We start from the raw sequence: 16,930 nt of genomic DNA on the forward strand, positions 1-16,930 counted from the left end.
ATTCCCTAGTTCTCTTTTTTAACCTATGGCAGTATTAGCTGTGGATGACCAGAGGGTAATGTGCTAAGACCGATCTTCTTACTCCTAGTAGCTCCTGTATCAAGACGCAGATAAAATGTTTGTGCATGTGTGTTGTTTGCAGCCACAATACTAATCTTTGTAATAACTCTGGAAAGAAGGAAGTCTTAAAAGAAAATGCATTGACTATTAAATTTAGAGGTAAAGAGGTCCCTTTGTAATGTTTTAATATTTTTTATATTCGTTTTTTTCTTAGAAAAAAATCTGAAGTTTGGTAATTTGAATTTGGCTTGATATTGTTTTCTACATGCTAATACCATTCTGAATATATGCCATCAGTTATACACACTGCCTTTTAAGTAAGAAATACTGAGGAAGTGTTTTTTTCTGAAACAAGAATTATGGTGTTAATTTTAGAGAACTCAGATTTGAACTTAAAACTATTAGGAATGCCAGGAAAAGGAGATGACATGACTTAAGAGGTGAACATGCTATCAAGCAGGCTCTGAGATCCTCAGACAGAGCTATCTCATGTCGACCTCTACAGGATGTCGCTAGCAGTGAAACTATCTATATAAGAAAATATGTTTAGAGTGCTTTTATCCCACTGTGTTTTATCTGTTATAAATAAGACTGTGGTTTAATCCTTTTTTTCTTTTTTACTCTTTTTTCAAGGATTCTTTGTTCTATCAGTTCCATTTTACTGGCTCAAGCAGACTTTATTATACTTTGGTAATAATACTGTGATGAACACCTACATAAAACTTTGTGCATTTTTCCATTTCCTTAAAATTCCTCTAAGCAGAATTTCTGGGCCAATCACACCTTATTCTTGAATTCAAACTTTTCTGTATATTGCATATAAAGAACTTTTAAAATAGGAGGCTGTAAAGGAAAAAACAGAATTCATCTGTAATCTCATAACACACAGATACAAACTTTGTTAGGAAATCTAGCTTTGTTTCTGCAGTGAGCATAGATAGGCAGACAGAGCAGTCTCTTAGCATGCACAGTGTTATTGTAACTGTTATTGACTTTCCCCTTATTCTCACAAGTGTAATAGTGCTATGAGTTGTCCATAAAATAAATAGTTTTAATTTTATAATTTATGCCTTTTTTATAATTGGCTAGATTTTCTGTGTAGGGAACTCTGTGCCCGTGCAATAGCTCACCTAAGATACATTAAATATTTGCCCAAGTGGAACATGCTTTAGACTTTTCTAAAACTTTGCCTTTATTTTTCTCTTATTCTTTATGAAATTCTTTGAACTAAAAAATTGTGCTTGCTTCCCTAAATTATGACATATCCTCAGATGTCTTACCTTATTGTTGGGCATAGTATTTAAATGGGCAGCCTCCCTCCTACTACCAACACCACCATTACTACATCCTTTCCACCTAGTGCTCAGGTGTGCTTCAATGTGTTTAAGTGTAATTTTGTTATCTCTTGCTATAGAACAGTCTAAAACAACTAGTTTATTCATAATTAAGTGGGATGGGATTTGGATAGAGGCTCAGCTGGTTAGTTTCTCTGCTCCATATAGCATCATCAGGGATCATTATTTGGCTGCATTTAGCTCGTGTCTGGCTTTGGATAGAATGTACAAGAAGGCTTTTCTCCATTATTGGGCACTCTGGTGCTCCACTAAATGCTTTCTCTCCTTGTGGGTTGTTAGGGCTTCCTTGTAGCATGGTGGTCCCAGGGTAAGTGGATTTTTTTTTTTTTTTTTTCCCTCATAAGAGGGAATCTTCTAAGAGCAGAAAGCAAAAGCTGCTAATTTTTTAAAATCCCGCCTTAAGTCACACAGTGTCACATCTAGTACATTCTGTTGATACTAGCTGGTCACTAGACCTGTCCAGATTCATGGGCAAAGGAAAAAGAAAATGAGTGGCAAAGACTTTGTAACTATTTTTCATTTAGCTCAGGGTGATACTGCTTTTCCCTTTGGGCTTAAGTGGAATCAACCAGCAGCAGAGCTCCAAAGAAGAAAGGTAGCTCTGCTATTTTACCAATTCTAAGAAACACCTTTTACATTTAAATGTTGTGTAAATCTGCATGTTTAATATAATATTGTAGAGGGGTTTTTTTCTTCTTTTTTTGGAAAACTGTTGTAAAGTTATTGTTATACTTATTGATATCTGAGAATTAAAAAATAATTATTTTTCTTAGCATTTCCCAGATTGGGGGGATATAAGGGAACAAAGAGACTTCACATGAGTGTGATTAGTGTTGGCAGTAGTGCTATAAAAAATTTAAATGTAGTCCATGGATGATAGCCATATATTAAATTTAAAGTAACAGGTCAGAATGTAGACTATGAAGTAATTAAGATTTATAAGTGGCCTTACAGAAGCCTTAGAGCCTTAAAGAAGAGCAGAGCTTTTTGTTTGTTTCAGTTATTCTAGAATTGAATTCAAGAATAAGGTGTGATTGGCCCAGAAATTCTGCTTAGAGGAATTTTAAGGAAATGGAAAAATGCACAAAGTTTTATGTAGGTGTTCATCACAGTATTATTACCAAAGTATAATAAAGTCTGCTTGAGCCAGTAAAATGGAACTGATAGAACAAATTATTATTAATCCATGTAATAAAATACTACTCAACTGTTAAAAATGATAAGTTAGAAAAAGTTTGGCAGGAAAAGGTTATATGATATGAGTAAAGAAAGAAATGACAAAATAGCAAGTCTTCTAACCCAGTGTGTGTGTTCAAGAGTGTGCATGTATATATGTGCATGTGTGTATATGCACAAAATATTTGGAAGGATGTGCTCCAAAATGTTAATTGTATCTGTGTGTTATGAGATTACAGATGAATTCCGTTTTTTCCTTTATAGCCTCCTATTTAAAAAGTTCTTTATATGCAATATACAGAAAAGAAAGCCATTGACATTCAGAAGAATGAAAGGCACACCTGAGTTTAAATTTTGTGTTTACTATAGTACATTTAGTCTTCAGATGAGATTTCTTTGGGGATAATTTCCCCACATTTTTGGGTGGAAAGAGAGAAGATATAGGAGTGTGTATACCTTGTGCTGACATATTTGGGGAAAGAACCAGGAATGGCTAATGTCTGGTCATACAATGTTGCTATATCACTATTCTGATGTATACAGATGTATTCTGATGTAAATCAGCACTCCAGATTTCTTAATTCTTTGGTAAGGTAATCTTCCTTGTACCATAAGCTCCAGCCTATCTGAGTTTTGTCTATTTATTTACTTACTAGTTTTTGATGCAGTGTCCCAAGATTCTTTCTTTATGTACAACACCCAGTGTTAATCTAAAGTTTTAAAATCTGGCCCTATGGTATTTTATACCTGGAAATCTTGAATTTACTTCTGAAGTATACTGTTGAAATTATGAAAATGGATCTTTTGTATTTGAAATTTATTTTTTTTTAAAGATTTTATTTATTTATTTATTTGACAGAGATCACAAGCAGGCAGAGAGGTAGGCAGAGAGAGGAGGAAGCAGGCTCCATGCTGAGCAGAGAGCCCGATGCGGAGCTCGATTCCAGGACCCTGGAATCGTGACCGGAGCCAAAGGCAGAGGCTTTATTTAACCCACTGAGCCACCCAGGCGCCCCTGAAATTTATTTTGAATTGTTCATTCTCTTACTGTAAATCAGAGTTTTAAAAGGCCCACTCTTAATGTTTCTCAGCTTAGGATTAAAAGATGTAAAAACAACCATATGTGTTAATATAACACCTTAAATTTTTTTTTTTTAAAGATTTTATTTATTTATTTGACAGAGAGAGATCACAAGTAGGCAGAGAGGCAAGCAGAGAGAGAGAGAGAAGCAGGTTCCCCGCTGAGCTGAGAGCCCAATGTGGGACTCTATCCTAGGATCCTGGGATCATGACCTAAGCTGAAAGCAGAGGCTTTAACCCACTGAGCCACTCCGGTGCCCCTATAACACCTGAAGTTTTTAGGTGAAGGCTTTTTTCCTCCTTTCTTAGAAGCTTATTAGTAATGTTCTTTTTTATTATCCTGTTTATCTTATAGAAATATATTTTCCTTTTCATTTTTAAGTGGATTTTTATTTATAATTAAATATTTTGATTTGTCCAAAATATCATGGTAGCCAATCTGTTTTAAACGTTACACTTCTTTTGTAGAATTTATTTCTGTTCTAAACTACTAGGATTAACCTTAATATAAATAATCTCTTGCAAATCCAAAATTATATATAGCAGAAACAAATTATAATTGTATTACTCTACCAAACAAACCAGAAAACTTTGTGTCTATCCTGTCTTCAGCACTAGTCAGTGGTAATTATTATTTTAAAATGGGTAATACAGAAGCAACAAAAGGATGAAGTTGATCTTAACTGTGAAAGAGAAGGAAAGAAAGAAATTATTGCATACAGCACCAGTTTGTACAGGTCATATTTCTGTAAAGCCTATTATGGGGATGGCGAGACATACCCCCAAATAAACGACTGCTGCACTTCATTTTGAGAGGAAAGAATGAGATTTATAAAATCAGATTTGCTTGCTATTTTGGATTGACTGAAGATAAGAAGAGAAAAAGTTAAGCTTCTCCTGAAGGTGTTGTCATAATCTTGTGTAAGATTTTGATTGCTCCAGGCAGAAGTAAGGAGAAAGGGGATGGCTCAAGAAATAATTTTTTAAAAAGTGGAATTAGGGGCACCTGGGTGGCTCAGTGGGTTAAGCCGCTGCCTTCGGCTCAGGTCATGATCCCAGTGTCCTGGGATCAATTCCCACATCGGGCTCTCTGCTCAGCAGGGAGCCTGCTTCCCTCTCTCTCTCTCTGTCTGCCTCTCTGCCTACTTGTGATCTCTCTCTGTCAAATAAATAAATAAAATCTTAAAAAAAATAAAAATAAAAAGTGGAATTGATAGAATTTTGGGATTATGTGAGGTGAAGAAGAGGAAGGAGATGAGGAAGGTTCCAGAACTCTAGTTTCAGCAGTCAGTGGATAATGGTGCCATTCATAGAGTTTGGCATTATAAAAAAAGGAGGGAAAGAATTTCTTGCATTCAAGTATCTGATGCAGCCTGCTACCACTGTGGAGAATTGAAAAGGAGAGCAGTGTCTTTCAACAGCTTGAAAGGGAAGCCAGAGCCTCTCTGAGAAAGTCCCTTTGAAAACTTTTTGTCTTGATAATCATTAAGTTATGTGCTAGATGAATAAAAAAGGAAGGAGCGTTTGTGATCCTAACTTCCATATACATTGGTAATGGAAAAGTTTTTTCCCTTTGTTTTCCTTATCTGCCTCTGCTGGCTGATCTGTTTGAGCTTGTCAGCTCCTAGCACGTTGATCAATGGGGCCTTTAGACATGTCTATAGGTGTATAGTAGTGTAAAGATCAGGAGGCCTTGTTGCCTGTGTCTCTTAGTTAGGGATTTGCAAGTTAAGACAATTCTTATAGTTCCCTTTCTGTTTCTTCAGGAAACCCAGAAATGGTTGATTTGACTGTGCTAGTGCGGTAATGATACAATTTTAAATATCAGATTTTATTACTTTCAACTGAAAATTACTCAAGTATACTGTCTTCTTGGCTTGTTGACCATTGAGGGTACAGCCTTAAAAGGCAAAAGCAAATACCCACAAGAATGTTGATTCTTAAATATGCCACAGTTTTCCCCCAAAACAAACATGTATGGTACTGTCTGTGTTTGGCGTATCCATTACATATGTCTCAGACATAACAAAGCAGTAATACTAGCTAGGAGAAAATAATATTTTATGGGTTATTTTCATATTTAATCATAGAAAATATGGCTTATTATAATTTTGTTTTTCTTTAAAGATAAATGATGTTTGTTTTAATTTCAGATAGAAAATGCTGCTGAAGAACCTAGAGTTTTATGTATAATACAGGATACTACTAATTCAAAGACAGTGAATGAACGGATCACTTTAAATTTACCAGCTTCTACTCCACTCAGGAAGCTCTTTGAAGATGTGGCCAACAAAGTAGGCTACATAAATGGAACCTTTGATTTAGTGTGGGGAAATGGAATCAATACTGCTGATATGGTAAAAACCTTAGACTTAAAGCATGTTTTCTTAAGCTGCTAATAATATCATAGTCATTATTGTTGTTGATACTAACAAATATATTAAATCCTGGAACCTTTCTTAATATCATAAGCAAAACTATAATAAATAATTTAAGAGCCTGTGTATAACTCAATAATTGGATCCTTCTTCATCCCTTTGCCTTCATTCCTGATTCAGCATTTGCTTATCTTAAAGTCTCTATAAGGACATTTAATCAGTTTTTTTGCACATGTAAAAGGACTGGCTTGTTGTGTCAACTATGGAAAATTTTCCAACATTTACTTCATGGGATGTTATTCATCGTGTGTGTGTGTGTGTGTGTGTGTGTGTGTGTGTGTGTGTATTTATTTATTTATTTATTTGTGAGAAAGAGTGGGAAAGCATGTGCATGAGTTGGGGGGAGGGCAGTCAGACAGAGGAAGAGAATCTCAAGCAGACTCAGTGCGGAGCCCTACATGGGGCTTGAGGTCTTGAGATTGTAACCTGAGCTAAAAAAATCAAGAGTTACATGCTTAACCAACTGAACCACCCAGGTGCCCCTATTCATCTTATATTTTTAAGGGAAAAAAGCAGGATATGGAATCATGTGTATTTTATAATCTAAATTTTGGAAGAGAAAAATTTATATAGCAAGAAAAAGGAAAGGAAAGATACACATTCATGTTAATAGTGATTATGTACCAGATAGAGTGGTAGGCACCTGATCAAGAAGGTTGGTGGTATCATGACTTTCGAGTGAGAGATCTTACAGTCTCCAATTGTAGAAATGATTATACTGACAAATAATTACATTAATATATTTTAAATACTATATTATAAGTTTGTCCCAAGTGCAAAGAGAAGACATTGATCACTTATGCATGCTAGAGTGGCAAAGGACACCACTGAGTTGGATCACATCTGCACTATTGTTGTGCAATCAACTATTCCTGAGAATAGTACTGGAAATAGTATTTTTTATTTCCTGTCTCTCTGTCCAAATTACCCTGCATATTACTGTTAGAATTGTTTCCAGTCATCTTAAATTGTAGCACTTAGGTCACCTTCCAGTTCAGAAACATTCAATGAGTGCTTTCTGCCCAGAAATTAAAAACTCAGATTCCTGGGGTACCTGGGTGGCTCAGTCGTTAATCATCTGCCTTAGGCTCAGATCGTGATCCCGGCGTCCTGGGAGCGAGCCCTGCATTGGGTTCCCTGCTCCACAGGAAGCCTGCTTCTCCCTCTCCCGCTACCCATGCTGGTATTCCCTCTCTCACTCTCTCTCTCTCTGTCAAATAAATAAAAATCTTTAAAAAAAAGAAAATTAGATTCCCTAGGTTAGCAAGCTTGTAGACAAACTACAATGGGTTCTTTAAGACTTTTGTAATCTCAACTCCCAGATACTGGACTAATTTGTTTTCTTATCACAGATTTCCTTGCTTTTCTATCTCCATTTTTGCTTATATTATCTTTTTCTGTCCTGTGTCATTGCTATTCTTATGTTTTCCAGGAAAAATAGCTCTGATGGGAAATAGAATTGAATATGTTATGTCTGTGATACTTGGAGAGCAGGGTTTTAGTTGAGTCTATAGAATAATCACAGATGTTTGATGTTGCTTAATTTGCCCTTAAAATCCAAGATCTTTTGCTTTCTATTCTATCATATATTTACATTTTTAAAATATGGAACTAATGCTTTACATTAACCAACTTTTTCCCTCTGAAATTGATTAGTAAAATTGGTAGTCCAACAAAATATGCAAAGAGAAATAATATTTAATCTGAAACTTTGAATACTCCTTGTTACATCACCATTTAACTTCTAATGTTGCCTCTTTTTTAAAAGATAGTTCTGTACTGTCATGTATGTCTCCCCAAGTCTTATTTTTTACTTTTAAGAATCCATAAATGTTTCCTCATGCCACTTTAAAAGTAATTTCTTTGTCCCCCAATTGCATTTTTCTTGTTCTGTGCCACTTAGCATTCTTTTATTATAGTTGTTACTCATTTGTGTCTTTTCCATGTGGTAGAATGTATGTATTTTGGTGGCTGGGACCTCATAGTATTAATTTTGCATCCTTCATAGATAGTCTCCCTAGGCATGCCAAATATGTGTGTTAAATTAACATCTATAGTAGCTTTAAGTGGATCTGTGTCATGGGGCACCTGGGTGGCTCATTTGGTTAATTATCTGCTTTTGGCTCATGTCATGATTCCAGGGTCCTGGGATTGAGCCTCACATCAGATTCCCTGCTCCATGGGGAGTCTGCTGCTCCCTCTCTCTCTGCCCCTCTCCCTGCTCATGCTCAACTAAATAAATAAAATCTTAAAAAAAAAAAAATAGCTGTATATCAGGATTACCTGTTTCTCTTTCTTTAGCTATGACTGTTCTCAAATACTTGACTTTTGTATATTTATTTGCGTACTGTACATTTCTGTGAGTATACTTTTACCTGCTTACTACACAGTGTTACCCATATGCTTTGTGAAAACATAACCCACTTAGCTACCCACCACCTCATACACTTAGATATATACATTTGTTGAGGAAAAACACCTGTGTATTCCTGCTATATTATCTGGTTTTTTATCAGAATGTAAAGGACCCAAACATACCTTTCCTCCCTGTGACTTCTCTTCGCTTCTGATTTTCTTTTTTCTTTTCTTTTTTTAATTTAAACTTGGTTAATTAACATAGTATATTATTAGTTAGAGTTAAGTGATTCATCAGTCCTATATAATACCCACTGGTTATTATATCATGTGCCCTCTTTAATGTCCATCATCCAGTTGCCCCCCCCTCCACTTCCCAGCTTCTGATTTTCTATGTCCCATTTTTCTCATGGATTTCTAGATGTGAGCCAGTTAAGAGAGATCATATGTTTGTTATTTTATTTACTTAACACTTATTTTAAACTTACTATGTGCTTAATATTGTTCTTATATGAGGTTCTATACAAGTATAACCTTATTCAGTCCTTAATAACCACTCTGTGAGGTAGGTTCTATTACAGCCTCATGTCACAGGTAAAGAAACTGAGCCATGGGGAAATGGAATTAACTTGCCCAGAGCCACACAGATAGCAAGTGGCAACATCTTTTACAGTTAGGGTTTTTGTTTTTATTTTTTTGTTGTTAGTACTTACACTTTTATATAATGTTAAGTTCCTAACAAAGGCATTTCTGTAAAATAAGTCCCCTAAGGAGGCATTCCTCATATATTGGAAGCATTAAAAACATTTTTTAAGATAACAAAATAGTTTTAAAGCAAAAAAATGGGGTGTTCATTTCATCGGTCATTTTTCTCAACAATGGACTAGCATGTGGATGAGTCCCTACTGTGGACTTGGAGCATACAAAGCTCCATCTCTCATCCACCAATCAGAGTGTATGAGAATTGAAATTGCCTTACCAGATAAAAAAGAGGTAAAGACTACATATCTTAGATGTTTAATTTTCGGAAGAGTGATGGTTTCTGTCCTCCTCATATCCTCTGAATCATGGCAGTGGATTTGAAATAGATTATCATTGGGGCACCTGGGTGGCTCAGTGGGTTAAAGCCTCTGCCTTTGGCTCAGATCCTGATCCCAGAGTCCTGGCATCAAGCCCCGCATCGGGCTCTCTGCTCAGCAGAGAGCCTGCTTCCTCCTCTCTCTCTCTGCCTGCCTCTCTGCCTACTTGTGATCTGTCTGTCAAATAAATAAATTAAAAAAAAAAAAAAAGAAATAGATTATCATTTACCTAGGACAGGCTGTTCCTTAAGGAGTCTTTCCGAGAGTGCCCATTTTGGTATATTACATAATTAGTTTGGTGGGATTGCTTAGTGTATTGCTTATTGGCAAATTCTCATATTCATATATCATGCATGTTTTTACAGTTATTAGTTATATAAAATTATCTTTAGTCTTCATTAAAATCCATTATACACTGTATTGAATATATTTTAGAGAACACAAAAACACAGATGTTTATAATTATTTTTGTGTAATACGTACACAAAAATTTGTGTAATTTGTGTAATACATACACAAAAATTTGTGTAATACTTCTTTACCTTTTTTCTCTCCAGTTTTTTTTTAGATGTTGGGAAATGTGCACATCTGGGTAACTGTCCGTATATGCACTGTCACTGGGCTTAGCCATCCTAATACACGAGTAAATAAGTTAATTCCAAGTCTAGATTAACAGAATTTCTCAGAATCTTTATTAAAAAAAATAGTGTCTGAGCCCAAGAATTATAGATTTATTTATACATTACTTGTTTTATTATTATAATTAATGTTTCTCATAATCTGAGATATTCTATTTTATGCCCATAGGCTCCACTGGACCATACCAGTGACAAGTCTCTTCTTGATGCTAATTTTGAGCCAGGAAAGAAGAACTTTCTGCATTTGACAGATAAAGATGGTGAACAGCCTCAAATACTACTGGTAAACTATTTAGAAGCCTTGTATTCATAATTTTTGTGTACTGTCATTATTCAGAAGCAGTATTTAAAGGAAGGAGGAGAGATATAATTTGTGATTTATATATTTTATGTTGGCTTGTTATAAGTGTATATGTTAACATGGTAACAGTCGGCATCCAAAGCACTGTTGCTTGTGTGTACAGGCTGTTTCTGCATTGGGAACAGGTTGCCGTCTTTGAGACTACCACCATAACAGGGCTGGGTAGATCTAGGATAAGTTAAAATGCCACAGAGATCTCCTACTGTGTTTCAGTGGCCTTCCTTTGGTTTGGCATTTGCTTGGTTGTTTTAAGTCCTTGGCAGTTTGCCTAGATTTTTCTGTATTTTAGGGTAGGGCCAGACCCCCCCCCCCCCCCCAGTTTTCCTTCCCACCCTCCTTTCTGGAATAACTAGTTTTTCAAGTTACATACTTTATTTCTATTCTTTTAGTTTTTGTCTCTGTTCGTATTTCAGTGGGCTTTCCTGTTTAGTTCAGTGGCTCTAGAGATTGTGTAATTTCAGGGTCATTCCTAAAAAAGATTGAGAAAGCCTGGTCTGATTTACAGGCTATTTACAGGCTGGGGAAACTAAGGCTTACAGAGTTTATGGACTTCTTCAAAACCCTCTCTTCAATGAAACTTCACTCATAAAAGTTCTCGTATGTGATGCTTTTCATGTAGAAGTCTATTGTGAATTAGAATACCTGTCTGGACAGTAGGCAGTAATTAAACACAGAGCATCCATACTGAGGTAATACCAGAAATTGCTCTTTCTCATCTTTTTTTTGACATCATGAGAAGATTTTGATTGACATTGAAATATAAATTAGGTATTAATTTAGGGAACTCTAGTCTATGATATGGAAATTCATGTTATAAAATGCATAGTAAATACTCTTCAGCTCCGTCTTAATTGGTTATGCTAATTTTATATCCCTAAATCCTTTTTGACATCTTCCTCATTAATAGGAAGTTTTGTACTGGAGACAGTAGGAAACAATCCATTTTATCCAATACTTAAGTTTGCCCTACCTGCCAGGTCTACTTGGCAAGGATGGTGTAAAAATGAATGACAGACCCGGTCATCAAAGAGTTCACAATGGAATTTTCTCTTCCTCTCATATAAACAAAATTTGAAAGAGAATTAAGGGAAATTGGAGAAATAGGAACTTTGAAAGGAAACATGAGCACCTCCCCCAAAGCATTTTACATTGGGTGTCTTTTGAGCCTTCTTATAGGAAATGGTGAGGGCATACATTCCTTTGAATGTCTTGGTGGTAATAGTAATATGTTGTGTTTTTTTCATTGCCTTAGCAATTAGTATGTGTTTTGTTTGTTGTTGTTTTTTTTCATTGTTTCAGCAATATATGCCATTTAGTAAATATTGGTTATGCTGCATTTTAGGAGGATTCCAGTGCTGGAGATGATAGTGTCCATGACCGGTTTATAGGTCCACTTCCAAGAGAAGGTTCTGTGGGCTCTACCAGTGATTATGTCAGCCAAAACTACTCCTATTCATCTATTTTGAATAAATCAGAAACTGGTAAGATTTATTATTACTACTGTGGTGGTTGTATTTTCATAAAATCATAGGGTGTTAGACCCTGAATAATCTGAGAGATCTCAAGGCTAATCACCTCATTTTATGGATTAGAAAACTGAGACCCAGAGCAAGGTCACTAGTTAACAGAAATAGTTAGAACAATAATGTGGTTTTTCTTTCAAGTCATTGTTTTCACAATATAGTTACTGCCAGTATTTAGTAATAAAGTAAAAAATACTGCATATTATATTTTGAAGGAAGACTCTTCTCTTTGATAATTTTCTATTTTTAATTTAGCCGTAAATTTCTGAAGTTGACTTTGTTTGGAAAGAAATGTTTTCATTTTATCTTTCTGGATTAGGATAGACTGTGGAGGATACTTAAATTTTGAAACAGATGGGCCAAGTTTATTTTATTAGACCTACTGTGTCATCTTTTAGTTTAATCTAACATAGGTTTGAAATTAGTCATACAATTTAAATATTCCTGTTATCTTTTTTCTGAACATTATTAAACCTAGGTGTTTGATTTTTTTCAATTTATTGAACAGTGAAATTGTTTTATTTATGTAAAGGTTTATTCCTTTACATGTAAGATTGGTTAATTGCCTGAATATAATGTGGTTACTTCTACATAACATTTGATCTCATAGCAAACCTTTGCAGTTGATAGTATTATTCATATTAAAAGAAGTGGAACCTGGGTTCCGAGAAGCCTTCGATTTCACAGCTGGTACTGCTATGTGCGACTGCAGAACCTCTACTCTTAGAACTTTTAAGTATTATATGCAGGTGTTTAGTATATAAACAAAACTATAACATTACATTGCAGATTTTGTCCTAATGTGATCTGTGATCTTCTATCTACTGTATTTTGTAATTAAAATGTAGATAATTTACTCATAGCTGATCATTTGTACAGGCTTACCAGTGCGTTTGTTTTGGAAATACCAGTAAAAGCTGGCTGTATTTGGTATTTAGGATCATTTATATCAATAAAACTTTGTACAGTCAAGTACCAGGAATAAAAGAGAATGCAGAATTATCTTCTGTTGGAGATAATAAAGCTTATTATTATCTTATTATTATCATTATACTGTCTAGAGAAGTGATTCTCAAATTTTTATTTCTTGAAAAGTAATTTGGAGATACTTGTTAAAAATGTGGGTTCTGAGGCATTATTTTCCAAAATACTGGTTGGATAAATTACATTTTGTTTCAGATAAGCACCCTAGATTATTCTGAGATAGTTGAAATATTTTGAGAAAGTTCCAGATTTAATAAATCAGGATTCTTGAACTATTTGCTTTGTATTCTGACAAGCAATTCAGTCCTTTATGTAGGAGTATTTATAGAATTCCTACTTTGTGGTATATACTCTGTGGCTCTCTGATGCCTATAAATTCCTAGAGACTGACTCATACTTTTAAAAGTTCTTTCTCTGATTATACAAATGTCATACATACTCATTGTCATACTTTAAAATGAAGAAAGTGAAAGTCACTGACAGTACTACTAACAGAAACTACTTACAGTGATTTTGCTTATTTCTGTTTTATCTTTGCTCCATATATTTTTTCTTAAGAAAAAGTGGTATCACATGTTTTGAGATTTTTTATTATGCATTTTTTCTTTAATACTATATGATAAGCATTTTTCAATTCTGTTAAATAGTTTTTTAATATAGGGTTTTGAATGACTGAAAAACTATTTCACTGTATAGTTTAGCTATTTAAGCAAATTATTACTGATGTTATGATGAACACTCTTGTACATAAGTTTTTATTTTTGTCTCTGATTATTTCCTTAGGAGAAGTTCTCAAATTCAATTACTAAATTGAAATTCATTTAAAACAATTTTTAGAGGTCTTTGTTTTAAATTGCCATTTAATTGGCCAATTAATTTGCCATTAATTAATGGCAATTAAATTGCCATTTAGCCTTCATTCCTGATAATTGTTTCTCATACACCTCTACTCCACTCCTTTTTCCTACCTGTACAATTTTCTCCAGTTTTCTAGTGGTACTGCCTTTCTGAATTAAAGTAGTCTATAAGTATCCAAAGGAGTTGTGGTTTAAACATAATTTTGTTAGTGACTGTTGAATTTGCATTTTCCTTAAACTACTGTGTATCTTGGCACCATGTACAAAGTGTTGTCAAGATTTTGACTTGGCTCTTAAGGAACACATTTCTCTATAATGCTGGAGGTTTGGGGATTTCTTTCCTGTCTCCCTTGCCTATCAAATCCCCCTGGGATAGCCAGCCACTGTTGATAGGAGGTAGTGTAGTGGCGGGTAGGGGTGGGATATTGTATATGTGAACATAAAGCAGATTGAAGGCTAATGTGGAATTGCAGGTGATTAGAAACTATGTAACTAGGGTGTTTCCATTATCTGAATCCTTGATAACTATTCTTGACCAGTTTCTTTAGCAGTTCTTTTATTTTACCAGCTCTAGGAGTTGACCTTTTGCATTCTGCATTCTTGATTTGGCCTAATTGATGGCTACTTCATTACCTGCAGGTTCTGTTTAGGATTTCTTTCCACATGTGCCGCTTGCTGAGTGACATGTTTTCACCTTCTTCTCCCTTAGGGGCTCACACTTACAGTATTGACTCACAGCTATTTCAGATATAGGACCCGTTTGATAACAGTTGTCATTTGAAGTTCTTTGATTTAATGACTTAAGATTTCTATTACTCAGTAGCACTTTTATTAGTATCACTGAAATCTTCATAGTTTTAGCAAATAGTACCTTTATGTGGAACTCTGTTCATTCTGTGCAGATGTGGTGCTAAATCAAGTACACATAACCATAGTTTTTTTCTATATGATTTTTATTGCTAATGAGAAAATAAAGAGCATTGGTAATAATTAAGTGCTCCCTCTTTTTCTTAAACCCTCTTCTACCACCCCCTTTCTTAAGCCCAGGGAAGGGAAACAAGATCACACATGAATGATAAATGATTGGTCTATAGGTATACAAAAGATAGTAATAGCATTCATCCATCCCGGTTGTTGAGGGATTGGGGGAAGGAGATGGAGAAGAGGAAATTCCAGGCATTCTCAGCCAAAAAGAAGATGTAGACCAATGAGCCTGGTCTCGGGCCAAAACACTGTTGTCTTTGTGGAAGAGTCTGTTTAAATGACCTAAGAATGAAATAATGCTTTATTATTAATAATTAGGGCATACACCATGGAGATTTGCATTACCTGTATGTCATAGGCATTTTCCCCTTAAGTGCACCTGCTGCTGTGCTAAGTATTAGAGCAATAAATCAGATTTGATCCCTCCGCTCATAGTCTGATGGGGAAGACATGTAAGTAAATAGGTCATTACAGAACAGTGAGCTGAAGGCTCCAATATGGATTAAAGACAGGGTGCCAAGAGAACAACTCAGGAGGGGATGGTTAGGTATTGTCATAGTTTATAATTGTATAACAATGTACAGCAGAATAGACATAGTAGGTTTTTTGGATTTTTTTTTTTTTTTTTTTTTTGAGAGGGAGAGAGAATCTTAAGCAGGCTTCATGCCCAGTGTGGAACCCGATGGAGGGTTCCATCTCACAATCCTGAGATCATGACCTATGCCAAAAGGAAAAGTTGGACACTTAACTGATTAAGTCACCCAGGTGCCCTGATAAACACAGTATTAAATATAAAGTATTTATCAATATATATTGATAGTTATCTGTAGAGTCTAGCATTTCTCAAGACGTTTTTATAATTGGGGAATTGAGAAAAGTATTTTGAAAAGCTTCAGTGAACACCTTCAGCATCTGTTGAGAAAAGATTTAGGCTTTTTTGGGGGGGAGGGTACCCAAGTCATTCAGTATTAAGTGGGAGTATATAAGTTTAATTATTATGCCATGTTTACCACATTTTGCTCATGTAATGCGGTATAACTAAAATGATGAGACTGATTTTTTTTGGTGTATGTGTGTCTCATAAACTGGGCCTGAAATCTACTTCAAAAGAGAAATTCCAAAAATGTTCTCAACAGTGGTAGCGATATCCAATCATATATAATTTTAATCATTGAATTTTAAGTTCCTATAAACTTCTCCTTTTTTCCTTCCTCCCTACCCCACTCCCTCTCTTTATTCTTCCCTATTTCTGACTTCTCTTACTTTATAGTCACTCTTTGCATAGTGTGCTGATGTATAGAATCTCATACTTCATGGGCTTAGTAAAATAGAGGAAGTCATTCTGAATTTTATATGATGAATTTATCTCATGTTATTAATCCTTGGCACAAATTGGTTTATAGACCCTGATAGCATGAGTAGCTGGTTCAGTTCGGTCTTTCTGTTTTGGGTATGTGATAAGTAAAGCAAATGTGTTTATACCTTTCCATTTGAATCAACAGTGTATCAATTTGGGGAACAAAGATTATTTCTATATCAAGTAAACATACTATATTGAAATACTCCTCTTAAATTTTACTAAATGCTATATAATATCCATGCATATCTCTGGACATTTAACAAAGTAGTATTACTCACTTTTTCTGAGAAACAAGGTTTACATACTACATATTTTAGAAAAAGAGGTCTTTCTTATTGCTTTTGAAGAAACTAAAATAATTTCCAAGTAACCTTAACCTCTCAATTTTTACTGTTCATTAAATTCTTAGTAAGTTTTCTTTTTGTTATTTTAATGTAAATGCTGATTTGTATATATTTGTGTTTTTCTTTTAAAGGATACGTGGGATTAGTAAACCAAGCAATGACTTGCTATTTGAATAGCCTTTTGCAGACACTTTTTATGACTCCTGAATTTAGGAATGCATTATATAAGTGAGTATTCAAAAAAAATTTATAAATAAGATTGACTTAAGAATGAAAGTATAGGGGCACCTGGGTGGCTCAGTGGGTTGGGCCTCTGCCTCCTGCCATGGTCTCAGG

The 16,930-nt window shown here is 34.9% G+C and overlaps 1 protein-coding gene across 8 annotated transcripts in view; it reads left to right on the top strand.

Moving 5' to 3' along the window:
- Positions 1-16,930, top strand: part of USP47 (ubiquitin specific peptidase 47) — a 111,917-nt gene that overhangs the window by 39,664 nt on the left and 55,323 nt on the right. For 5 of the 8 annotated variants that reach the window (XM_082683023.1, XM_082683024.1, XM_082683021.1 and 2 more), the window contains 4 exons: positions 5,825-6,028; positions 10,351-10,464; positions 11,885-12,023; positions 16,726-16,822. In XM_082683023.1, the coding sequence (XP_082539149.1) occupies positions 5,825-6,028; positions 10,351-10,464; positions 11,885-12,023; positions 16,726-16,822 (554 nt within the window). Of the gene's footprint in view, positions 1-96; positions 220-5,824; positions 6,029-10,350; positions 10,465-11,884; positions 12,024-16,725; positions 16,823-16,930 lie in introns of those variants that run through there. The other 3 variants (XM_082683026.1, XM_082683025.1, XM_082683027.1) reach the window with 2 other exon arrangements.

The sequence above is a fragment of the Mustela nivalis genome (genome assembly GCF_964662115.1).
Source record: "Mustela nivalis genome assembly, chromosome: 9".
Lineage (NCBI taxonomy): Eukaryota > Metazoa > Chordata > Mammalia > Carnivora > Mustelidae > Mustela > Mustela nivalis.